The following is a 26,669-nucleotide window of genomic DNA, read 5'->3' as shown; positions in this document are numbered from 1 at the left end:
TCGCATATCTCTAGACTATATCTGATTTTTATTTTTATTTTTTGCCAAGTTGCGTAATGCTTGGGAACTTAAAATGACAAGACTAAGATTCTGCTGAACAAACTAATGTAATGAAAAATCAGTATCTGAGATTTCAAAGTACAAAATCAAATAGAAGAAAAATATTTATAAGAATAGGTCACACAAAAGCTGAAAATCTAAAATTAAATATTTAATTAGAACTCTGACTTTGCTTTCAAGGTAGGTGGCATTGCACAGGCTATATTACAATCTTTTATAGTACTTTTTTTTTTCCAAAGAGAATACTGTTTATTTTTAACAGGCCACTTTAATATTAATACATGTGTAATAGGATCAGAACTGAAAATCAGCTAAAGATGGTAAATTTTACATTATTGGGAAAATTACATTATTTTTTTTTTGTATTGTAAAAACATTTATTTTTAACAATTTACCTACATTAATCAAAAAAGTACAGCATATTTAATAATTTTACAAATTCTTCATAAAAAATATATCTCTGTACAAAAAGGTCTTTTGCACCTACTTCATGTCACAGCAGCATGTAGTGAAATGGCAGAATGAAATACTGGGAATGAAAATTAGATTGACTTGATCATAATGCCGGCGTTCTTCCCAAATTCCCCCACCCTCACCCTCCCACCTGTTCTTTCTTTTTTTTTTTTTTTTTTAATTTTTTTAATAACAGCTTTTATTTGTTTACAAAATATTTTACACAAGAAAAAAAATTATTGCAGCTAGCCTGGAGAAAGGCAAGATGTGTGATACAAGCAGCAGTTTTTAACAGCTTTGAAGCACATAACCTGTTTTTAAAAAAAATATATAGCATGTCTTATTAGCCCATAATAATGATATGGTCAACACTGGGGGAAAAGTCTTCTGCATATATCTCAGAAAGCAGTTTTCCTGGCTGCCATTACCTGGCCACTGTACAATGTTTTAAGAGTCTTATTCTGATGAAGCACCATACACAGCCCTCTGTAAAATAACTTCAGGAGAAAGAGATCCAGCCTGAACAGAAGACTCAAACATATGGAGAAGAAGAGGTATTTGAGGGATGTGGATAGATCTGATAGAACTCTGACATCTTTCCTTTACTTGGGTTCAAGTATGAAACATCTGTTTATGCAATACTCCAAACAAACACCTCAGGACAATTTGTCAGTGTGCTCCAATTCTGAGTGTCTCATTTCAAAGAACACTCACTCATGAAAAACAATCCTCATATAACCTCCTCAAAATGAACCAAAGGATAAAGAATGCACAGAATCTGGTCTGTTTAAGAAAACACATCAAATAATTTAACAATTCTGTTTCTGCAACCTTTCCTCCAAAGCATACCTCAGTAGTCATAGTTAAATGGGTCATTACACAGAAACCATCAATAGTAACTACATCAATAGTAGCTACATAGCTTAGAATCCTGCACTTGTTTCCAATATTCCTTTTTTTTTCCTTTTTTTTTTTTTTTTTTCTTTTTTCTTTCTGCTATTGTCACTGCAGAAAGACTTCCAAAACAGTAATGATAATTTTGAACACCTGTCAAAAATGTTAATCACACAACAGCTTCCCTCCCTGGCTCACTGTTTTTAAGGAAGCTTTTCATTGGCAGAGCAACTTCCTATATGTAGAGAAGGATCAGGGCAACAACTTTGTTATGATGACTTTCTTCTTTCTCAGAAAATGTGAAGGGCTCTGAGAAGTTACAGATAAATGAAATTTACTACACAAAAACCTCAGAAACAAACAAAAAACAAAGCCAAAAGCTACTAAAAAATGAACAAGAAACTGACTGAAAAGGATTATTTATTAAATTTTCTTCAGAAAATTTTCTTGCTCATATGAAGAATATAACGGCTGGAGGCCCTGCAATACTGCATTATATTGCTGGTATTTTTCATCTAACAGATGTTAGTTGTTAAACTGACCAAGGGTTACTTCTGAAATTTTCTTTCTGTTCTGCACCATTAACTGAAAAATCTGTCATTGGACTTATATCTCCTTTTTGTTTAGTGTGTAACTGACAGACCCACACACATATGGAGTTCAGAAATCTTTTTCTCCAATTTTGTATAGCAACTGGACATTGTTGCTACAGTTTCATATTGAGAAAGCTTGAGAAAAAGAAACTCAAACCTGAATTTTATAGAAAAACAAAACAAACCTTTCATGTTTCTGAGCTCAATGTGTATGAATAAAATCAATTTTTACTTCACCATTTCCTGTAATTTCTTAATTTTAAAACTTAATTAATCTACCCATTGTCATATTTTTGTTTTGTTTTGTTTTCATTCAGTAAAACCTCGAATTCTAGGCAAATGTTAATTATTTACTCAACCATTCATAGTTACAAATGTCAAGCTTTCAAACTGTGTAAGTAAAAAAGCAATAAGCAGTGTGTTTAAAAATACTGAAAAAAACAAACAAACAAAAAAAAACAGAAAGTGAAGATAGTTGAATATTTCTCTTTGTTCAAAGTAGAAACTGAATGACAACTTGTTATAGACAATTTGCACTGGGTTTACATATGCTACTATAATGTGTTTTAGTTTTATGTAACATCAGAAAATGATGTCATATTACAGGAAAAAAATGGAAAAAAATGCAAAAGGGAAGACTGTATTATGAGCACAGGCTCACAGGCTTTATGAGCTATCTAAAATAAATTACTATTCACATTTGTACATGGCAAGCAGCAATAGCTGCTAACCCCCCTGCTGTTAAATAGAATGATACTGACAATAGTGATTGATGACTGATTTCAGAGGAAAACAATCTGGCAATGAAAATTTCTTTGAAACGGGCTCTTGTTCTGGCTGAAAGTCTCCATTGACTTCTAATCATATTTAGAAAGAAATTTAGTCAAAATTTGACAAAAGATATATTGTCCTCTCTCGCACAAGATTTTAACTGATGCTAAGCATAGGGCTCATAATTTAATATTCCAAGTAAATTTATTGTGGAATGCTTTGCTTGGCAAAGAGTGAGTGAATGTCTATATACAATGGAAGTGTGTAGAAACCCTGTATATTTTTACCAGTATCTTACTTAGTCATCCAGAACACTCTAGTGCAAAAAAATTGTGCATTAACATTTTGCAATATAACAGCTGATTGGGAAATTGGCAAACCACCCTATGTATGAGATACACTGTAAGTTTTTTTACTTTTAGCAAGATTTCAATGGTAAAGCATTTTCAGGTGTATGCAACCTTGAGGAAGGTTGTCTTCTCCTTCAAGAGAGCTTTATTTCTTCAAATATTCCTGTACTTGGGGATAATCTGTGGTGCTTTCATTTGTCACAGTACTCAAGTGCCCAGAAGAATGAATTGAAAGGCATCCAGCCACATACAAATATGAAAGTCTGAGGCATTAAATATGACTAATTGGCATGTCTTGGCAGTCTTCCTTAAAGTGTGCCTTGATTTGAAGCAGATGCAGCCAGGCATTTTAATCCAACTTCAGATGAAAAAATATTCTTTGTCTGATCCCCAGAAGACTGACACATTTTTACCAGAAAATTTAGCTGCATGTAGGCTGACAGAAGATGTTAAAGATTACAGCAGCAAAGCCAAGAGAAGAAGGGAAACTGGTATATGGCACCAAAGGAATTACTGCTTGTCCATCAGAGGTATGGCTATGAATCAGTCATATCGGGCACTGAAGGCTATACCACTGTACAAACTGTGTTCAGAGTCGTATCAAACCTCACAGCCTTTGCCTCTGTGGGTTTTAAGTTTGTGTCATACATAGGATTTTCAAATGAAGCCTGTCCATTGCTGTTTTCATGTCCAGCATATCCATTGTACTGTACTTTTGGTCTTGTTCTGGAAAAAAAGGCAGGAAATGGACATTAGTAAACATTACAAATAAAAATTCTACAAATATCACAAGTTTTATGTTCAAAGTTCCTGTCTACACAAGCTGCATAACTGTCTAACGCAGATAAACGGAAATCCATAAAGGATGTTGCAGGGACTTAAAAAGTAAGAGAAATCTGTCTGAAAGTTGCTTTTACAACATGAAAAGAAGAACACAAATTCTTAATTGGCAAATCGATACTACAAAGCATGAAAACAATATAGGCATAATAGAGGTATAAATATTCCCCATGTAAAATCTGTCAAAATTATGACAACTTCATAGCCTGTTGTTAGTGGCCAAATTGGCAGCCAAAACTAAAGCAATGCACAGCAAAAGTACAAACGAAATACTTTGAAAACTAATAATATTTATAACACGTTATGTCAGTAGTAACAATTATGATATTTTCTGATGACATTTTCATTTTTAGATTGCTATACTCTGGCCATAAAAGAATTCTTGCATTGAGTGGAAACACTTATTCCAGCTTTACTAAATTAACAGCTTACCAAATTACAAATATATGTAATGGTCTTTCCAAAGTATTGGTTTTAATTTGAAAAGTTCAATGGCATCTTTAATTGATAAATTTAATTATATCACAGTCAATGCATACTAATTAACTTTCCTAGAGATATGGGATTTTATCCACACTCATTTTTACAGTATACCTAGGAACATATAAATATTATTATTGTACTGATATAGATCAATACAAACTGTCAATTTGAAAGACTTGAATAGAGTAGATGACTAGGTGTACCTAGGGACACGTGAGTGAACAGCTCCTAATTCAATTCTTTTCAATTGCATCATGGGTTTTAGATTAGATAAACGCTCACAGACTTTACTGACTTAGATGTTTTCTAGCAGAGATAGTGGGAGCAGTTTAGTAATTTGCTGTTATCAGCAGTTTATTACCATTCCAGAACAGGTGTAACGGGTCTCCGGAACAGTACTAAATGTACTGTCAGTGCAAAGTCAGCCAGCATAGCCTCAATTAAGCAGCTCTGCACTGTGAGTTTCTAGAAAATGGTACACTGTTAGCAGTAGAAATCTTCAGATAAGGGTCAGTAATTTCAGTTATTCCAGATAAATCTGCCATTGCATGCCTGTATACCTCCATAAATACTTCCTACAATAAACAGTACTAGACACCTTGACAGAGATTTTATATGTCCAGGCATATGTAATCAGATTGACCAAATCCTAGCTAACATTTTCAGAAATTTTGACACTTGTAGATCAAAGGATACAATGTATTGTCTTTCAGGAACCATTCTTGTATTCTGGCTATTACTTTACCACCATGTAGAACATATCAAAATTTCAGGGTTGTTCACATTTTTATGTGAAGTTGTGTTAGAATATATTAAGCCAATAATTAAATGAAAAATAAAACAGAATTTTGCAGACTTCCTGGTATATTCAGTAAAATTATATAATAAAATTAATATTATACTGTATTTTGCAACTTTAAGTCTCTCAGCACCTAAAAGTATTTAAAGAAATAAATAAAGGAGGTCCAGTATAGAATTTTATACTTTCCCTCAGCCATTGAAATAGGGCCAGAAAGTCTGTGAAGGAGAGCAAAATATAGATGCTTAAAAAATGTCAAACAATTTAGCAAAGAATTTCATGGTAAAAATTCAAAAGAGGGTTGCTGAAAAATCAAACTTTTATGAAATTATTCTGTTTTGAATAGCAGATAGGGAAAACTGTCACTGGAAAGACGTCAGTAACAGAAAATGACAACTTACAAATAATTCTTATGCATGCAATTATACCTTTTTCTGAATGTTTTTATTTAAGAAGTAACAGAACATGTTCAGAAATCTTAACATCTAAGTGTAAATAATTAATTATATTTTGATTTTATTTAGAAAGACTGAGATGCCATTTTCTATCCTGATGCACTCTCTGTCTGCCAGATAGAAGGTATTAAAACTATGAAAAAAAAAAACCAAAAAAACAAAAGCTTTAACATCACTGGTTCTAATTAGATGTTATTAATCTGGTACAGCAGGAGTATCTGTTTAAAAAAAAAAAAAAAAGTGTACCTATTTGTCACAGTACAGTCCTATTACATTTCATTTAGAGTTTCTCTCCTCTTTCTAAGAGCAATGTGACAGCAATGTTCCCTTTAGGTTCCATCTCTTTACCCTATCTGAAAGCCTGTTTCTTCATGCTGCTAAATAAGCTTCCCCCATTTCAAAGTTGGAGCTATCTGAGCATGCAGATCTGTAGGCACCAGAAAAGCATCTTCCAATAACTTGTTCTGTAGCACAATTCATAGCTTTTCCTGAGCAGTATTTTCAACAAAAGACTGGATTTCATTTCCTGACATGCATCATTTTAAATGGAGCTCACAAATTCAAGCCTCGCTGCAACTTTTTCTTCACAAATCATCTAATGTTGAGGTTGGTAGACAGTCAAGTCTATCACAGGCCAGTGGTGGACTTTATTTTGTCTGTATGTTTTCTTACAATCACAAAATACTCCTGCTATTGTGATTATAGAACAAAGGTTTAAGAGTGTGTTACTAAAATCAGCATTTCTGTTTAACACCATTTTACAAACTGCAAATAACATAAAGCAGTGAATATTGTAACTCAATAGGAAATACAAGAGTTGTCCCAGAAAGCTCTAAACAAGTAATACCTAGAATGAACAAATATTCAAAAAATACATAGATATCAGCTTTTAAATTAAATTTTAGACAAAATGATTGAATTTATTCTATTATCTACTGACATGTAAAAGTTTCTTACAAGCTGAAGTGATGCCAATTCTAGTAGTATCTGCTAGCTTATCCAGCACGTAAGACTACGTAAGTAGTCTCATTTTGGGCTGTTCCCTTAGGGATCTTATAAATTCTTCAGCTTGTATAATTAATACTCATACACATGTTGAAAGAAGTAGCATATATTCAATTTAATAAAGTGTTAAAATGAAAGAGTATAACACGTGACCTGAGATTTCAATTAGATAGCCTAACAAACCAAGGTTTATAGGTCTTTGTTCCTTAACACAGTGACTTATTTTTCTAATTGTTCACCATTAATAACTGCTCTGCACTGAATCCCTTTGTAGGAATGCTTTAAAATGTTTGTCTTTCTAGAGCAAAGATACTCTGGAAAGCTTTAGTGTTGTGTTCTTTATTCACTAATGCTTATCAAAATTAAAACAAATAGTGTATTAAGGTAGAAAATAAATTAGATTTACAATACCTGTGTTTGTAGAGGTAAAATGCAAACCCTGATAATATTAGAGCAAAGAAAGGGACAAGGATGGCAGCTGCAACAGAACTGCTGTTTGTACCATAGTAGTGATTTGAAAGGTCTGTGTCTGCACTTAAGGGACCTGAAATGAAACAAAAACGGGCAGAAATAAAAATTCCAGGCCATCTACCTCACAGTTATCTTTTTTATTCTATTTTTGTCTATATCTGTTGAATGAAAGAAATTGTTTTGATAAAATCATTCTATTTAAAAACATGAAGTAAACAGCATGCAGTATCATAGCACAGATCTTGTTAATACCACTTAATAATGTGTCATTAAAAACTATCAAAATGCTTTGAAAATAGTATTCAGTAGGTAAAATAATCCTTATTTCAGTTAAATATCATAATTATGAAATGTACCTGTCAAGAGTCACTAGCTGAATAAAATTAAGCCCTACACCTTCTACTATAAAAGATTAACACTGTAAAAATTATTCTATGGCTGCACCTTTAATATTCAGCTTAGAAATGACAAGCAATGAGTGACTATACCAAACATGAAAAAGGATGGGAGAACTGAGGTAACACAGTGCTTTTTGCTAGGTTCAATACACTCTTGTGCCTGTGCACCTCTGTGCATGTTCTTGCTGCTTCACAATTTCCTTTAAGGGTTTAGAGCTTCCAGCGGCTGCTTTTGCACTGGAATAAAATTCATGTGCAGAGAATGCAAAGGCAGTCGCCTGTGGCATGGCCTCTTTGGGTTCCTGTTGTGGACAAGCAGATAAACAGGACTGAAAGGCATTTTTTGGAACCCACTTTTCCATCAGGATAGAGAGACTTTTTCAGATTTGTTAAATAGGTCCCCAACAGACAACTACAATTGTGAAGGTTGAAAAGTAATTTTACAATTAAAGCAGAGTCAATTTCTTCTCACCATAACAAACTTACAGCTCTTCAGTGGAATAAGTTTAAGCCATACTGAGATGTTATTCAAAGAGATTAGACCAGAGCCAAGGTAAATTACTGTACAGACAAGGCTGGGACAGATATCTGGATTTGCTCTTCTGTGAGCAAATTGTTGGTGATGCTAGTAGAGTAGAATAGGAAACACCAGTGCCCAGAAATGCTCTTACCCAACAGTATGCACTGTCTCAAACACCATGATTCCCTCATTGATGGCAGCAGCAGCATCAGTCTTTTTAGGATTCTGGCCCAGATCAGCCACATAGCAGACACACAGCCACTGTGCTGCTTCTAACATTCTACTGTCATAGCTAAGTAAGATGACAATCTAAGAAAGAAACAAGCAATTCTCCTATAATTTCTTGTGGTTCAAGCTCAATTGGAAAGAAGAATGAGCTAAGGTTTTGTTCCATTAGATATTTTTAAAACTTAGATATTTCATCTGCTAATATTCTAATACATTCTGCACAATTAAACTTAAAAAAATTATGAAATCTAGAAGTAATCAAGTTCCCCTTGAAATTAAAGCATCCTCCCTAGGAATTTCAGAATCATCAGTTTTGATCACTAAACATGAAAAAAATTAATATTTTTCACTGCCTTCTGTTACGTTCTCAAAGCTATCGTCATGTTGCATGTAGTAGTCATACTTTAATGTATAAGTAGCTGTAAAAATTGAAAATATCTAATCAGAATTCAACTAAAAGAAAACAGTTTGAAATTCATTATAAGTAATTGTATGTATGTACATAGTCTGTATGAACAGACTATGGGATTGTTTAAAAATATATACTTTTTTAAATTGAACATTTAAAACTAGACTAATTTAGATAATTTAAGTAAATGTGTTTGATAACACATTATAACACTTATATTGGAAGTACCTGAATTTTCAATATTTCCACAGTTTATGAAGTACTGCATTTAAAATAACCAATCCTGAAACTTTTAAATAAAATTTGCAACCTTTAATTGGCATTGGCAGTGTTGATCAGATCATGTGGTGTGTTTTTCATTATGGAAACTTTGTTCCAATTCTGGAGAATTTAAATTTTATTCATGTACAATACTTGGTCTCATGTACTTATTACAATAATTTTCACAGTTATTTGTGATTAAACATATCCTGATGTGAACTTTGTATTTCTCCTGACAGTGTTATTGTGATAAGAAATGGGAAGGCCTATTGTAATGCTCTAATTTAGGTACTGATTGCTACCACAGCTAAAACTAGAAACATATATTGCTTTGCTTACAGCCAAGAGAAAATTAATGCAGAAAATAGTTGAGTTTTCTTTTAATTAAGAAGACATACTTTGTCACCAGGAAACATTATTCAATCAAGAGATATTCTGTAAGATTATAAATGTCTTTTAATCATTTCACAGAATGACAGGAGTTTCTTTAGCCTCCTAAAAACAGCAGCAGTCAGGTAAAGTTCAGATTTTGATATCATACAATGAAGTCCTTACCATGCAAGCTGTTACTCATTTATGTGTACTAGAAAAAAATATTTTTGTAAGAAAATACTCATTACGATCCTTTACTTATTGTTATTTAGAACTTTCAAATGCTTTTTCTGTGTAACCCTCAGCTACGGGTTTCTGCTGTCTGCCATCACTACAACATGGCTTTGATCACTACAACATGGCTCACTAACTAAGAGAACAGCTCTTGAAGTGTGAGAGTGTGACAGCTAAAGCCATGCAAGATAAGAAAAGTAGAATTACAATTAGAAGAGCTATATCTGAGACAAAGATGGCTAGCAGCTCAAGGATTAAAGAGAATAAAATGCTGACATGGAAAGCAACTCACTGCCCTTGAGGGTAAACTTGTTCCAAGGAGAAACAGAGACTGTCTTCACCTAGCTGATAACTGTTGAACAGCAGACTTCTTTGGTACTTTGTTGGGTGTGAGGAGCATATTAATATATAGTTTCATAGTTAATTAGTCTTAGCTATTTTTTTGTGCATTTGCTAATGTATAACTGTTATGTATTCTCAAATTCTGAGTATCCTGTTTAGATGTAGAGTCTTATTGTGAATTTTGAAAGTTGTGCAAAGTGATATGGAAAGGAAGGGTAACACCTTTATAGAGTGAAATTTCAAATCCACATCTTCTCTAATGATGTTCAGTGATCATAGACCATTTTCAAGAAATGAAATTCACACCCATTGATCTAATATATTACAGATAAATTAATTATTCATATTGCATATTACTTGTCAACATTTGTTAGCTCAATCTAAACAAGCTAAAAAGTACTTGGAAGAAACTTTGAAATGACATGTATGAAGGGACTGAGTGCTCCCTTAGTAATGCAGATGATACCAAGTTAGGTGGGGCTGTTGATCTGCTAGGAAAGCTTTGCAGAGGGAGCTGGATAGGCTGGATCTATGGGCCACATCCAATTCCATGACATTCTACAGGGCTATCTGCTGGGTCTTGCACTTGGGTCACAACAACCCCATGCAGCTTTATGGGCTTGGTAAAGAGTGGCTGGAAAGCTGCCTGGCAGAAAAAGACCCATGGGTACTGGTTGATAGCTGGTTGAATATGAGCCAGCAGTGTGCTCAGGTGATCAAGAGGGCCAACAGCATCCTGGCCTGCATCTAAAACAGTGTGGCCATCACAACTAGGGAAGAAATTGTTCCCTTTCTACATAGCGCTGGTAAGACTTGAATGCTGTATTCAGTTTGGGGCCTCTCATTACAAAAAAGATATTGAGTTGCTTGAGTGTGTGCAGAGAAGAGCAACAAAGCTGGTGAAGGGACTAGAAGACAAGACTTGTGAGGAGCACTGATGGAACTGGGGTTGTTTAGTCTGGAAAAGAGGAGGCTGAGGGAAGACTTCATTGCTCTCTAACAGTACCTGAAAGGAGGTTGTAGTAAGGAGGATGTTGTTCTCTTTTCTCATGTGGCAATTGATAGGACGTGAGGCAATGGTCTCAAGTTGTGCCAGAGGAAGTTTACACTGGATATTATTAAGAATTTCTTTCTGGAGAAGGGTGATCAGAGCAAAGGTAGAGTCCCTATTCCCTATGTATTTAAGAGATGTGTGGATGTGGCACTAAGGAACATGGTTTAGTGATGAGACTCAGTAGGTCAGGTTGATGGTTGAAATTGATGATCCTGAAGGTCTTTTACAACCTAGACAATTCTAAGATTCTATGACAATCCTAATTGGAATGAACAAGGCCAAGATTTTAGAACATCAATCTTCTAGAACTCTAGAGGTGACGCACAGGCACTTGGCAGTTACAGAAGCAGAAACCAGCAGCAGTCTTTATAGGCCAAGATTTTAGAACATAAAAAATCAAATAAAAAGCCCACCATATTGATGTTTTATTTGGAAAAACAGGTTAAGTCATTTAATGTTGGAACTTAGGCATTTTAAGCAGGCTCAGATATAGTTCTAGTTCTGTTGGTAGACTGATAACAGAAATATCTTTGCCTTTTAGGTTATTCTCTAAAGCTACAAGCAAATAGAATTGCTTCTGAAAGAGGATAAACAGTACTTAGAAACTAAAGTTCTTTCAATTTTCATGTCATAAAGTTCTAAGACTGAGCCTATCCACTGAGCCTAGTCTTCCTCTAGTATTGTGTGATCAGGAAACCTTCATCAAACACATTGGACTTTCACATTCAACCAAGTATTTCTTGGCAAATGCTGTTCTTTTAAGTATGCTTTCAGGTGACAAATTTCATATTACATTATTTATGCAACAGTGCCTGCATATTTTATGCATACTTATGGCTTAGTGTAAAGGCAGCAAATAGTTTAACTTCCGGAAGAAATTGAAATATTATAAGTCTTCAGCTGGAGAACAGATGAGATCATTACCTCAGCAGAATATTCATGAACATAATAAATTAAAAACAAAACAAAACAAAACCAAACACACACACACACCACACACCAAAAAAAAAAAAAAAAAAAAAAAAGTTATAATTGCATTTGAGAGCTTATGGACAAATGTTACGACCTTTACTGACCTGAAATTTGCTGTTTTGTTTTAGCTATTGGTTTTTCAGTGTAGAACCTATAGACAATCAGTGCCTATTTAATTAGCACATAAAGAAATCCATTATCCTTTAATGGAGAGTATCTGCAATTACAGAAATCTCACTTCTGAGATGTCAAAGATGAAAAGAATCCCTCAGCATAGGAATACATGTAACAGTAACACTACAGCTCCTTACTAGCCTTTGGAAAATACAAACTGAGCTCTCATATTACAACTCTCAGCAGTGATACATTTTCTACCATCATAGAATACAGCTATCAGAGAATACTGTAACTGTTGAATTGTCATTCTGCTTGTTCTTCCTTTATCTCCATGTGTTATTGATTTCAATGTTAAAACAAATGGCTCCAAACTTTTCTTAGGTAGCTGGAGAAGTAGTGATATCTTTTCTGGCCAGGGTCAAGTAAAAAGAAAAAGAAAAAACAAAACAAAATCCAACAACCCATATCCCCACTGTTTTGAGATAGAAAAAAAAAATCAGTCATAGAGTATCAAAGCCTATTAAATAAGATGCATGCTTGAGCAAATCTTGGTGCTCTATTTTTACAGCGTGCTTGTTAAAATCAGAAAGAAAAAGCAGCTTAGACATTATGATGATAAGGATTATACCAAAACACAGGCAGACAGATAATCTGTCACACATAAGAGTTTACTCTTAAGACTGAAATAATATTCAGCTTCAAAAACTGGCAGTTCTTAGGCTGAGAAACTGAAGAGTAAGATCTTTTCCCCTTGTGATTAAACGTATATATAGCACTTTAAGAGGTGGCCAACATGAGCAAATCCTTAGGGTAACTGATATCACAGCAGTTAATAGAGTGTAGAAATACAAGGGAGTTTTGGCAGAACTGTAAAAGGCATTGGGTACAGTACCAATGAAGTTAATGGAACTGAGGCAATTTATAAAATGTAGATACTCTCTGCTATTGACATACTAGCTGGGCTGTCTCTCCATGCAAGCCCAGTACTTTGCTGTGTATATACTACGCTGTAAACATCATATTCCAGGATCAGGAAATGCAAATGTCCATGTCTGGTATTTTTCAAAACTATTTAATAAGCAAATATTTCATGAGTAAATACTTAAGTAGCTTTTATGACAAAATTATTTTTTAAGTAAAAATAACTAGTTTATCAGCAGCTGCTGGAGTAGTGTTTGAATATATACCTCAGTCATACATTTCATATTTTTGACGGTGAAGTGGAATTCTGTCTAAATACATACATATTCTGAAAAGTACCCCCACCAGAAATAAGCAGTTTCCTAATGAATGTTAAAATCAGTGTCAAATCTTCCCTTTTAATTTCCTTTGTGATTCTGATTGCAATTTATACATTTGAGCAGAAAAAGGCTTTGCATTGTGTGACATGCATTATTTTTTTTTATTATATAAAGTGTACACAGAAAAGGAATCAGTTGCAATGGCTCTTTAGGAACATTCTGTATTCATTTCATTAGGTAGCTATGCTACAAAAGATGAGATAGTAACATATTAAGCAGAATGAACTTGGTATTTGAACTGCAGATTTAAAATATGCACTGTATATTTTATAATAGCAATGGCATGAAATAAACATGCTTGCTTCAGCTAGAAAGCTGATGGGAGTCATTTGTTGAACTGGCTCTTGCAAAACCCCCAAATATATATCCTAAAGCTCTATGAATGCATTTACCTTGTCTTTGGAGCATAAATTTTCCAAAGTCTTTTCCATGTATGTCACCTTGATAGGTGAAAACACCTCTTTCAAGCCCTGATGACACCTAGAGTAGGTTGAGGAAGAAGAAAACAAAATTTATTTCTGATATAAATAAATAAGAATACTTAACCCTTTTTTCTGATTTAGTTATATGAAGTTTTTACAGATATATTTTTTTCACTTCCTTAGTGATTATGTTTATAGAACATTAATCATTGAAAGTTTGCATCACTGTTACAATTTTAAAATAACACTTGGAATGACTTTAAAACATCTGATGTAAATGCTGGGTTTGAACATTCTTTAATTGATATTTACAGATTTTGTTAAATGTACAGATGAAGCTGTCAGTCTTTAAAATATTTCCCATAGACAGCATCCTGAGGCACAAAAGAAAACCGCAAAGAGGAAAATAACTCTTTTTCTTCAAGATTAAATCACAACTCTAAGAATCAACGTTTAAGAAATATTGAGACAATAAAAAAAAATCCATCAGGTGAAAATTCTAAGTCAAATAAAATAGTCTGTTAAGGTACTACATATTTACTCTTCTTTATGCTGAAAAATTATTGTGTAAATAGTTTTCCTGAGATTGACTGAATATGTGCCAAACCTATACTACTTCTCAATATAGGAAAACAGCTGCTATTTCTAATGCAATATTGTTCATTCTCACTTTCTGTGAAGAACTTCCCTTATGTATCCCTTCTTAAGGTGAGAGTTCTTTTAACTTTTAATTTTTCTGACAGTGAACTATTTAACAAACAAATAAAGGTAAAATTCCCACTCACGTATAACTACACAAGGCAAAAACATAGCATAATATGCTGATTCACTCCACTTTCCACTTAGTAAGCTAAAAATGCTAATGGGAGTGTGGGAGATAGAAGATTATATACATAATTCGGAAAAGAAAAATAATGTGGTTTCTACACTGACACCTACTGTGCTGTATTCAATATTTATAATACAAAAAATGTTTAGAGTTATATAGGAAATCACAAATTACTTTAAAATTTAAACTCAGCAAGATATAGTAATCTGGTTACTTACATAACCATCTAGTGCCCAGTTGTCATTTTCAAACTTGCTTACAAAAATATCACTTTGTCCTTTAATCTGAAAAATTTTCAATAGCAAATGGGCTTCTTCTTTCTTGTAAACACCTATTAATATAAACGACACATGCCTTTTAAACAATTTTTGAACTATTTTATTCAAATATCATTTCAAAGCCAAGTACATTGCTTTAGAAGTAAAATATTTTGTAAAGAACATGTAAGAACATAATTTTAAAACTTGGATAAAATAAGAGTTTACATTGCTGTAATAACAGGATCTAATTTCATTTATCTTTTGCCCTTTGTCCATACTATAATTGGTAACAAAATGCAAAGATGTTTTTATACTGTTAGATTTTATACATAAATGACCATGAATATCTGTCTTTTCATGCACTATTTCAGTAATTCTGAATACACAGAGAATTACTTCCCTGCTAAGATAAAATTGTCAGTTAGAACTGGAAAAATTTGGATTTTACTGACAACACAACGTTATATTACTCCAGTAAATAACAGTGCTTAAGTGAAAGAAAATCTGCTGTAAGGTAGCCATGTCAAATATAACTATGATCAGAGACTAGATCAGAACATCACGGTGTCAGATTTGAAGAAAGGAATATACAATGTTGATTAAAAGGTATGCATAATTTACTACATCCTATTGTATGTCATGCCATTATCAAGACCATATTGTTTTAAAGCAGATATTGTTTAAAGCAGATCATTGTTGAATAATGGATCTTTTCAGTGTTACAGTTCTTAAAATGCTGCATACATTTTGCATATCACAGAATCACCTGTGAGTTTAAAAGGTCAATGCTACCCACCAGTCTGAGATTAATAAAAACAAACAAAAAATGAACAAACAAAAAACAATCAATGTAAATGTAATGGAAATGAAATGAATAGGAATGAAATTGAAATGTAATGGGAAAAATAGGTGGGTAACTACATAAAAATAACTGAAATACATGGTAAAGTGACTGTTAGCACCTTCCCTTTTGGAAAATAAGCAGAAAAAGGTTTTTTAGTGAAAACAAAGTTTTTTGCTTCCTGTTCAAGAGAAAATAAAACAAAACTGATCAAGAGAAAAACAAACAAATGAAAAAAGGACAGATTTTATAACATTGAATTCTGAGCCTACCTGATAGTTTGAGTTGTATGTTGGATGCTTCAGTGAATGTAGCATTTACTTTGCTGCTTGTAGTATTGAACCAATCAACAGTCAGAGTAGCAGGCTGTCTTTTTCCTAAATATTCATAAAACCCTTTCCACAGTGAATTTATAAAAAATACATCTGAAGGAACTAAAGTGGAAGAATAGAGAAGAGAAGAGAAGAGAAGAGAAGAGAAGAGAAGAGAAGAGAAGAGAAGAGAAGAGAAGAGAAGAGAAGAGAAGAGAAGAGAAGAGAAGAGAAGAGAAGAGAAGAGAAGAGAAGAGAAGAGAAGAGAAGAGAAGAAAATTACAACAAAGTAGCAATCTTTCTAGACACTTACATTCTTCAGTTTCTCTGTCACAGCATCATTCTGCTATTCTAAGGAGGTATTACAGTAAAAAATTAACAATTGTTAGAACAATATATCTAATGATCTTTCAACACAATTGCCTATCCTATATCATACCTGTCCATCACAATATGTTTTTAAATAACCTCACACTTCATAGCTTGAGTGCTTCAGTCAATGTCCCAAAGACTATGAAAAATGATGGACTCTACCCTTAAAGACCCGTAGCTTTAGGATATGATGAAGAAGGGGGAAGAATATTTTCAAGTCAGGGATTCCTGGAAGGAGACACTCTTAGGCCACTCTACTTGTTTCATGAACAAAACAGCGCTGTGTATAACATTCTACTGTTTTCACTGAATTCCAGATACAGCTTAGCACAAGTTTTTATCTGTCTTTTCTCCACACCTTTTCTCCATGCATTATTGCTTAAATTTCAATTGGGATCTCACAATACTTAAAGATAATATATTTCCTGAGAACATATTAATTTTGTAAAGTATCTTGTAGACTCTTTTTTTTTTTTCCTAGATATTTCTCATTGCTTTCCTACAATAGTTACTTACAGTAAATTTGAAATCTGATATTTAAAAAATGTTAAAATTATTTTTATTGGTCTTTTATTTGCTGTTAATTAAAATGTATCTGAATTTATCCCTGTGAAGGTGAACATCTAGTATTACTTGTTACAGTTCTGACAGGTTAGTACCTGTTATAAGACTGTTATAAAGGAGCTGACACCACACTTCTGTTTCCACATTTAACATCTTCAATGTCTAGTATCTTTGACTATTTTAACTGCCCATAATAGGTGTTAATCTTTGTCCCATAGAAGCTGCTGAGGCATCTTAGTGGCTCTGACTCAATTCTGTCCAGCCCTTACAATGTCCGCCTTTCCCACACAATATAGAAATGTAGAATTAGTAAAATTAACTTTGTGGTTATTATATGAACTCTACACCAACTGCAGATTATCCTCCAAACATAAGGAATGGGAAAATCCATAGCTACTAATTAAAACAGCTTCCTAACAATTTTTGCAAAGGCTATACAAAGCGGTGAGAACCATAGGAATCATACACAATATTATAGTTGCTAAATACATACATGGGTATTGTGAGAACTCATTATTTGCAATTTATATTCTATTACAATTTACAGTACTGTTAAAATGGTATTACTATTTCTTATAAAAACTATAACTAGAAAAAACAGTAATTTAATAAACAATATCATTTCTATTCAGACATCTGAAGATTGAAAATGACAACATTAATTTATTCTGTTACAAAAATTGTAGTTGACAAATAGTAGTTTCATCCCATAAAATATAGATAGCAATAAATGAAATTCTACCAAAACACAAGATAACAAGGTAAAGAAAATGCTCCAAAATACAGTATTCTATACTTAACAGAATTCACAATTTTAAAAGACATAATAACAGTGCAGACTTGTTTTTTTAAAAAAATAGTTAAAAAAAAAATATTTTAAAAAAATGCTTTTGTTAATTACTGACTTTTATTACACAGATTCAATTCTCTAATCACCATTATTTGTATGATCAATTAATTATTTATCAAAATTGGTCATAAGGGACATGATATGGTGTGAACTAACACTGATGCTCTGCATAGTGAATGTATTTGACTTGGTCTATAATTTAATTTGGCATTGAACTTCAAAACCTGTGTGGTATCAGATTAATGCATACCTTAGCAGTGTGGTGATGAGAATCCTATAATAAATTAAGATGGTATATTAATTATAATGAATGCACATTACCCCCTGAATTGCTGCAAGTCTACAGAAGTGATGTATTTGAAAAGAACTCATTTCAGATTTCACCTGACACGCTCACTAATAATATCACTAGGAAGGTTAATTATTAGCAGAAATACCTTTTTATCCCGTCTATTCTACAGAGTCCTTCCATGAATTGCTGTGACTGTTAAGCATTCATCTTGTTTTCCCTGACGTTTGCTAAAATTCAGAATATACAGTTGCAAGCTAATTTATTTGGTAAAAAATCTGCTTATAGTTAAATTGGTAAAAAACAATAGGTCTCTTCTTCTAAAAATGACTGAACATGAAAAGATCTACAAAAAGGAATTATGAGAGGTATTTCAATATTTTTTCAACATTTTGTCAGTGGCAGGAGGACAAAGTTGACTGCACACATATGGCCCATACCATTTGGGAAAACCTGACTTAGAATACCTATGAAATGAAGGTCAAGAAAAATGTAAAAGACAGAACTTTGAATCCAACCCTTAAAATTGTAGTCTATGCTCATAAGGCTCTCCATTATAGCAATCTCTCTGATATAAAACTCCTTCAAATCTACTTCTTATACATGCTTTATGCTTTTGGCTTGACAATTTTTTTTGTGCGGTTCACAGAATTAGTATTGTAGAAACTATTAAAATTTTGTTTTGGAAATAAATTCATAGAGTAGGTTTAACATGGTACTTATCATGAGTGACTTCAACATTTATATTCCTTTGAAATTAGTTATAAAATACCTAAGTTAAATACTGGTAATAGTTTTATCATCCATAGCAACCTAAGGTGTGAATCAGTTTAATTTATTTAGATCTAAAACTCTTCTTGTATACAAACCTGGAGTTTTAGTTATTGTTTCATTAACTTCTCTGACTCCTTTACCTACAAGTAAAAAGACAAATTATCATTTTCATGAACATATTTGATATTTTTTAATAGAATGTTAAAACAATGCCTGATTGTTGCAATTATCCCTTATCCAATAAAGTTATATTTAAAACAGAAATAACTGAAGTCTTGAATACTTTACATGTTCAAACCTTTACACTTAAATGAAAGCCATCAGAAAATAATTTAGGAAAACAACATTTTTAGTGTGAAAAGTTGTCTGGTTAGCCAATTATTTTATACACTTAGGCCTATAATTTTATATCAGTGCTATAAAAGAGAGCCTTATAGGGGGGACAAATACTGTATATAATTACTCATAATATATTAAATATAATTAAAACTGTGTTAATAAAGGTTGATACATTTATGACACAAACCAGCAAAAGCCAGATAGCTAGATTAAAATGACAGTATCAGATATCATGGGAAAGAATCACAACTGGTATATTTTTCTGTACTTCTAGTGCACTCCGCAGAGTTAAATTCTTTGATGGCACCTAAGGTTCTGGCCTCATATTGTTGGTCATTTAAAAAAACAACTCGTGTCTTGTAATAGATTCTGTCTTGCATGGTTTGTGTTTGGTTTGGTTTGTTGTTTTCTTTTTTTTGTATGTTTTTTCTTTAGTAGCAGAAATTCAATGATTAGACTGATTAAGTGCTAAAATAGCATAAAAATGTGAGGTACATAAAAAATCATACCTAAAGACTGCATGCGAAGAAAAATTGTATTAGTTTATAGAAACCTTTTCTGCATTTTCTTAAAAAATCAACAAAAAACATCTATCTTTTATCTCACTGTATTAATTATATATTACCCCTGAAAAATCATCCTTTATGGATCTACAGTAAGATAAATTTTTATGGGTAGATCATACTTCTCAATGTTGAAACAAAAAAAGTTTAACCATACCTTTAAGAAAAATAAAATACTGTTCAGCCCTCAAATCTATTTAGAGTTCTTTGACACGTTAGAATTAAATGTGCATCTTTCCCATGTATCTGATTGTTTTTTACTTTGCTCATATTCTAAATGTTTATTGTTGTTGTTGTTTGTTTGTTTGTTTATTTCTATGTATTGGGTATGTATAGCCATGTTTATTCACATGTAAAGGCCAAATTTAGCCCTCACAATTACATACTTAGAGTTATTTTAGCAAAACAATATGAAATTTATATGGCTGTAAATAAAAGTGAAACCTGGTGCAAAGATTTATTTTAATTGTAAAATATGTTGTTCATTTTTATTTTAGAAGTTTCTCTTAGACAAAAATCACACCTGAATGAATCTAAAAGTCAACTCCTGTGAAATACTTTTCACAGAAAATCATGCATTAAACACTGAACACATTGAAATACTCTTTAAAACTATGCCAAAAAGATTAGGAAGAATACAGTTAAAAGTAATACTTTATATTATTTTTTTTTTGTTTGCTTTTAAGGAATAAACTTATGTATGTGTGCCTGTGCATTTACATACATATACTCCTATGTCTTCCTCCATGAGCTCCAGATGCTATGTTTACTTTGACTTTTTAAACTATTGGTAAAAAAAACATTTCATAACATAACGTAACATAAGGTAAAAAACATTTCATAAAGTAAACACTCTTTCTGGGCAGCAAGCTTATTAGCAAAGCTTTGAAGTAGATTTAGTGGGAGAAGAGGATGTACCTCTGAGTAACGGAAAAGAAACAGGGAACAGAAACACTTTAGGAAGCAACAGGAAAACATCTGTGAATTGTCAGAAAGGAATTAGGAAGGGCTACTCTAAAAAGGTGATACAGTCAATATCCCAGATGAAATGCCTCTACAGTAGTGCACACAGCATAGGAAACGAGCAGGAGGAGTTAGAAGCCACAATGCAATCAGAAAACTATGACCTAATTGCTATAACAGAAACATATTTGGACAAATCACACAACTGGAACACTGCAATCAAGGGAAGGAGATGCAGAGGTGTTGCCCTCTATGTTAAGACATGGATAGATTGCAAAAGAGCTGCCTCTCAGAAACAGCCACAGACAGGTTGAGAGCTTGTGGGTAAAAGTTAAGGACCAGACCAGTAAGATGTCCAGTAAGGACACCTTGTGGTTGGGGTCTACTACAGGCCACCTGACAAGACCTTCTTGTTTCAGCTACAAGAAGCAACATGCTCACAGGCTCTCACCCTGATGGGGGTTTCAACCACCCAGATGTCTGCTAGAAAAGCTACATAGCAGGCCATAAGCAATCTAGCAGACTCCTGGATTGTGTCAAGGATAACTTCCTGGTCCAGGATTACACAAACTAACCAGAGGATAAGTGTTACTGGACCTAGTGCTCACCAGTGTGGAGGAACTCATTAAAGACTTGGAGATGAGGGGCAGTCTGGGTTGTAGCAACCATGCCTTGGTTGAGTTCATGATCTTGAGGAATGTGGCCTGGCAAATAGAAATGTCTTTAGAGGTGTTCAAGACCAGGTTAGATGAGACCCTGAGCAACCTGATCTAGTGGGCAGCATCCCTGCCTATGGCAGAGGGGTTGGAACTAGGTGATTTTTGAGGTTCCTTCTAACCCAAGCCACTCTATGGTTCTATGAAAAGTCAAGACCCCAAACTTTCAAAGAGTGAACTTCCAGCTGTTTAAAGACCTGGTGGATGTGATCCCCTGGGATATTGTCCTTAGGGACAGAGGAACTGCTCAGAGCTGGCAGCTCTTTTAGGGTACTGTTCTTAGAGTGGAATAGCTCTCCATCCCCACATGTAAGAAATCAAGCAGGGAAGGCAGAAACCAACATGGCTGAGCAAGAACCTGTTGGTCAAACTGAGGCACAAGAAGGAAATGCACAGTTAGTGGGAGCAAAAACATGTGGCCTAGGAAGAGTACAGAGATGCTGTCAAGACGTGCAGAGATGGGATCAGGAAAGCCAAGGCATAGATGGAATTAAACTTGGCAAGGGATGCAAAGAAAAACAAGAAGGGCTTCTATAGGTGCATTGGCCAGAAAAAAACAAAAGCCAAGGAGAATGTACCCCCTCTGATAAATAAGAAGGGAAAACACAAAACAACAGACATGGGGACGGCTGAGGTAATCAACAACTTATTTGCCACAGTCTTCACTGCCAGTCAGGCTTCCCATGTCTCTTGAGTGGGGGAACAAAGTCCCTCCCAGTGTAAGCAAAGAGCAGGTATAAGACAACCTGATGAAACTGAACAGGTACGAGTCTATAGGTCCCAATGTCATGCATCCCTGGGCCCTGAGGAAACTGGCTGATGTAGTTGCCAAGACATTCTCCAACACATTTGCAACATCAAGGCAGTCAGGTGAAGTCCCCAGTGACAGGAAAAAAGGAAACATCACTCCCATTTTTACAAAAGGTAGAAAAGACATGGGGGCTATGAACTGGTAAGCGACTGTGGAAGAGATCCTCCTGAAAGCAAGGTTAATACACATGCAAGACAAGGTGATCCAAGACAACTAGCATGGTTTTACCAAAGATAAATCCTGCCTGACCAATCTGGTGGCCTCCTATGATGGAGTGACTGCATCAGTCAATAAGGGAAGATTGACCGATGTCATCTACCTGGACTTCTGTAAGGCTTTGAGATCCTGATCTCTAAGTTGGAGAGAGATGTATTGAAAGGTGGGCCATTTGGTTGATAAGGAATTGGCTTGATGGCTGCAGCCAGAAGAGTTGTGGTCAATGGCTCTATATCCAGGTGGAGGCCAGTGATGAGTGGTGTCCCTCAGGAGTCTGTCTTGGGACCAGTGCTGTTTAGTATCTTTTTCAACGATTTGGAGGAATCTAGTGCACCCTCAAGCAAGTCTGCAGATGTCACAAGCTGAGCTGTGCAGTTGATATTAAAGAAGGAAGAGATGCCATTCAGAGGAACCTGGACAAGCTTGAGTGGGCCCAAGAGAACTGAGTGAGGTTCAACAAGTCCAAGTGCAAGGTGCTGCACCTGGGTCAGGGCAATGACATAAGGACAGACTGGGAGAAGAACTCACCGAGAGCAGCCCTGGAGAGAAGGACTTGGGGGTTCTGGTGGATGAAAAGCTCAACATGAGCCAGCAGTGTATGCTTGCAGCCCAGAAGGCCAACTGCATCCCGGGCTGCATCAACAGAGGAGAGCCAGCAGGGCAAGGGAGGTGATTGCCCCCTCTGCTCTGCCCTTGTGAGGTCCCACTTTGAGTGCTGAGTCCAGCTCTGGGTCCCCCAGCACAGGAAAGACATGGACCTGTTAGAGTGGGTCCAGATGAAGGCCACGAAGATGATCAGAGGACTGGAGCACTTCTTGTATGAAGAAATACTGAGAGAGCTGTGGATGTTCAGCTTGGAGAAGAGAAGGCTCCCGGGAGACCTCCTTGTGGCTTTTCAGTACTTAAAAGGGGGGTTATAAAAAAAATGGAGTGTGACTTCTTACTTGGACAGATAACAATAGGACAAGAGGAAATGGTTTTAAACTGAAAGAGGGTAGATTTAGGTTAGATGTTAGGAGGAAGTTCTTCACTCAGAGGGTGGTGAGGCACTGGAACAGATTGCCCAGAGAAGTTGTGGATGCCCCATCCCTGGAGGTGTTCAAGGCCATGTTGGATGGGGCCCTGGGCAACCTGATCTAGTGGGTGGCATCTCTGCCCATGGCAGGGGTGTTGGAGCTAGATGGTCTTTGATGTCCCTTCCAGCCCAAGCCATTCTAGGATTCTATTATTCTGTTGTGTCATATGCATTTTTAAATAGTAATCGTGAAATATTTGATCCTATTATAGAAAATAAAAATGTCACAGATAATGAAATCTGACCGAGTAGAGGACAATATATCACTCATGTAATGACTTACTTTTACAAATAGGAGATTTTCCTGTCCATTTCATATCTGGTTTACATGTCCGATGTTCTGATCCACCAGCAAGAAAAAATCCTGGCTGACAGGTATACACCAAAGTATATCCTAAAGTAGGAAGATCTATTGCTTTCACATCTACATGTGCCGGTGTCTCTGGCTGCCTACAAGCATGAGCTGCAAAAGGTTTTTAAGAGTTAGAAAAAGTGGTGGCAAACAGTGTCCATAGGATTAGTGTATTAAATTTAAAACAAATGCACGCATGCCAACTTACTCCCTTTTATTCCGTAAGCTTGTACACCTTTTAGAAATGTTACTATACTCTATGTGTATGCTTTTTTAGTGTGGGAAGATGGAAATGATACTATCAGATATTCTTGCGCAAAATTAAATCATGATAGCAAGACTGAAAACTGTTACAATGAAGAGAAGCATGTGCTATTGCATATGTCCTGTGAATTTTTGTACTGTCACAGCTTCAAGCATCACTGCCATTTTAAAGAGTCTTGAAAATTAGAGTGGTTACTGTGTTAAATAAATTCATTATAAATTTCAAATGACATAAAAGTTCCATAGGAAGGCTTTATCATAGTACACTGATTATAACAGATACTGTTGCTCAGTAGGCTTCTTCCTCTGTGCTCCAGTGCATTAATTTACAACAATACGAAGTTAATTTTAAATAGGATAAGAATCTAAGGTCATTCTCATTAAATATTTTTAGCTTAGATGAGTGTATTTTAATACAATAGTTGTTCAACGTCCATAAAGACATAAATGCAGTAATCATTTATATATCCACACATAACCCAGAAAAGCTGAATTTTGTTAAGTTGTTTATAATTTATGATATCTAGCCAACAGAATAGTCCCATGCATATTTCAGGTGCCTGTTCACTAATTATCCAGCATACACACGAAAAAAAATATATTAACTTAAAGCAACTAATGCAGTGGGTTAATGAGGAAAACTTTTCTGAATAAAAATTATTGTATAATAATAATACTATTGTATCATAATACGATAATATTTGTATAAGTATTTCTAATTAAATTGCTGTGAACCTCAAGAAGAAAATATTATCTGAAAAATCTTTCTTCAAAGTAATATTCTGAATACATCTTTGTTCTTAGAATAGAAAGAAAAAAAGAATACAGTTAAATAAATTTGACTTTTTTGTAACATACTATTTACTAAGAATTTACACATGCATCAGCCTGTAGCTCTTTCAAAATTGCACAGCATACAAACTCAGATAAGAAAACAGACTTACGAATACATTCAGACTGTATGCCACTCCAAGTTAAGTTAGCAAGACAAGAACGGGTGGTAGATCCCTGAATATGATAACCTTTCCTGCATCTGAAAAAGACTGTGCTCCCAACCTAAGGATCAAAACAGAATATTAGATGAAAAAGGTATCCATCATCTATAGATAGATATCAAGACTGTGATAAACTAGCAGAGAATTTTTTTTTTCAAAAAGTGTCCTCTGTTTACAGTATTTAAGTTTTTGCATGAGATGAAAATCTCGAGTAACTCATCTTCCATAACCTTATTTGAAAGCAGTATGTTGAAAAATATTGACAAGGCTGTGTGCATGGAAAAGAACAAGACATGCATTTCAGTTTATTACTTTGCTAGTGTAACAGAAACAAACTAAATGACAGAGATGTATCTCTCTGTATATCACTGAATATATTCAATCTAACTTGACGATTAAGTCTATTTTAAAGGTTTCTCATTGTGTGACTTCATTAAAATTATTTTTAAGGGAAAAAAGGAAAAAAAAAAATGCAAGGAACAGTTGCATCCACAACTAAATTCCAGAAAACTCCAGGTCACAATTCTTTACATTGTATTTGACACTATTAAGTACGTAAGTTTTACTAGAGATGTTCAACTCGCAAAGAAATGGTTTGGAAGCCTTTCTATGGTCAACTGTGATATGACCTTTCCAGAAGAAAAATAACTATGAAAACTCTACTTAGGTATGTTTTGAGGAAAGAAAAGCATGAAATCTGAATAAAAATGTGAAAGTGATGAAGGAAGGCGTTTCATAATATAATGGAATTATTGATGGCATTGACAAAAGTAACCAGGATGCTACTGCAGCCCAAGACATTTGAGGATGTGGGGCTGACCAGTAAGACATTGCTCTAGTTTTCCATAAAATACTTTGTCAATACTTATGATAAGGTGAAACAACAACAACAAAAGTTAATATTATCTGTTATTATACAATTTATCAATAAATTAACATCACACAGATAAATGCAAGCAAGCTGCAAAAGTACTAATCAGTGCATAACAGTAAAATAGCTTGCAGGTATATAAATCGCCATTTGCCGAGGCGATCGCCATTTGCCGAGGCGATTGGCCATTTGCCGAGGCAATCGGCTCCGGGGCAGACGCGTTCTGCAGTGGAGCGGGGGATCAGGCCAGGCAGGGCTAATTTTTCCGGCATCGAGCCTACTTGAGGGAGCCGCCAGGACCCAGCAGCCCTCGTGAGGGAGGCTGACGAGGCGAAGGCGGAGCCAGCAGCGCCCCCTCCCCAGCTGTTCAAAAGCTGCCCCTAGGGAGCGCGAGCAACCAGGAGCGGGGCGAACAGGGCGGGCAAACAGGGCGTGGCGCATCAGAAGGGAGTGGCACGGCAGTTAGCGCGGCAGTTCGCGCAGGCAGGGCGCGCAGGAAGGGCAGAGCGCTCCCCCTACACACAAACAACACCTCCTTAACAACAGCCGTAGCTGGGTGATAATGGTCTCCACCAGGCACGGTGCGCTCTCCAGAAAGTCGGTACACACC

At 34.9% G+C, this 26,669-nt stretch overlaps 1 protein-coding gene across 1 annotated transcript in view; it reads right to left on the bottom strand.

The window, feature by feature from the left end:
* Positions 1-240: 240 nt before the first annotated feature.
* The window catches only part of CSMD1 (CUB and Sushi multiple domains 1), a 1,186,176-nt gene continuing 1,159,747 nt past the window's right edge, over positions 241-26,669 (bottom strand). The window contains exons 63-70 of the mRNA XM_084516291.1: positions 25,138-25,249; positions 23,861-24,040; positions 18,990-19,034; positions 16,007-16,168; positions 14,852-14,964; positions 13,775-13,862; positions 7,115-7,247; positions 241-3,847 (exon numbers count right to left, since the gene is read on the bottom strand). Coding sequence (XP_084372417.1) covers positions 3,688-3,847; positions 7,115-7,247; positions 13,775-13,862; positions 14,852-14,964; positions 16,007-16,168; positions 18,990-19,034; positions 23,861-24,040; positions 25,138-25,249 — 993 coding nt within the window. The 3' untranslated portion in view covers positions 241-3,687. The remainder of the gene's footprint in view (positions 3,848-7,114; positions 7,248-13,774; positions 13,863-14,851; positions 14,965-16,006; positions 16,169-18,989; positions 19,035-23,860; positions 24,041-25,137; positions 25,250-26,669) is intronic.

Source organism: Aythya ferina, assembly GCF_964211825.1.
Source record: "Aythya ferina genome assembly, chromosome: 3".
Taxonomy (NCBI): Eukaryota; Metazoa; Chordata; class Aves; order Anseriformes; family Anatidae; genus Aythya; species Aythya ferina.
The sequence above is the reverse complement of the archived record's forward strand: the minus strand, read 5'-3'. Positions and strand labels throughout refer to the sequence as shown.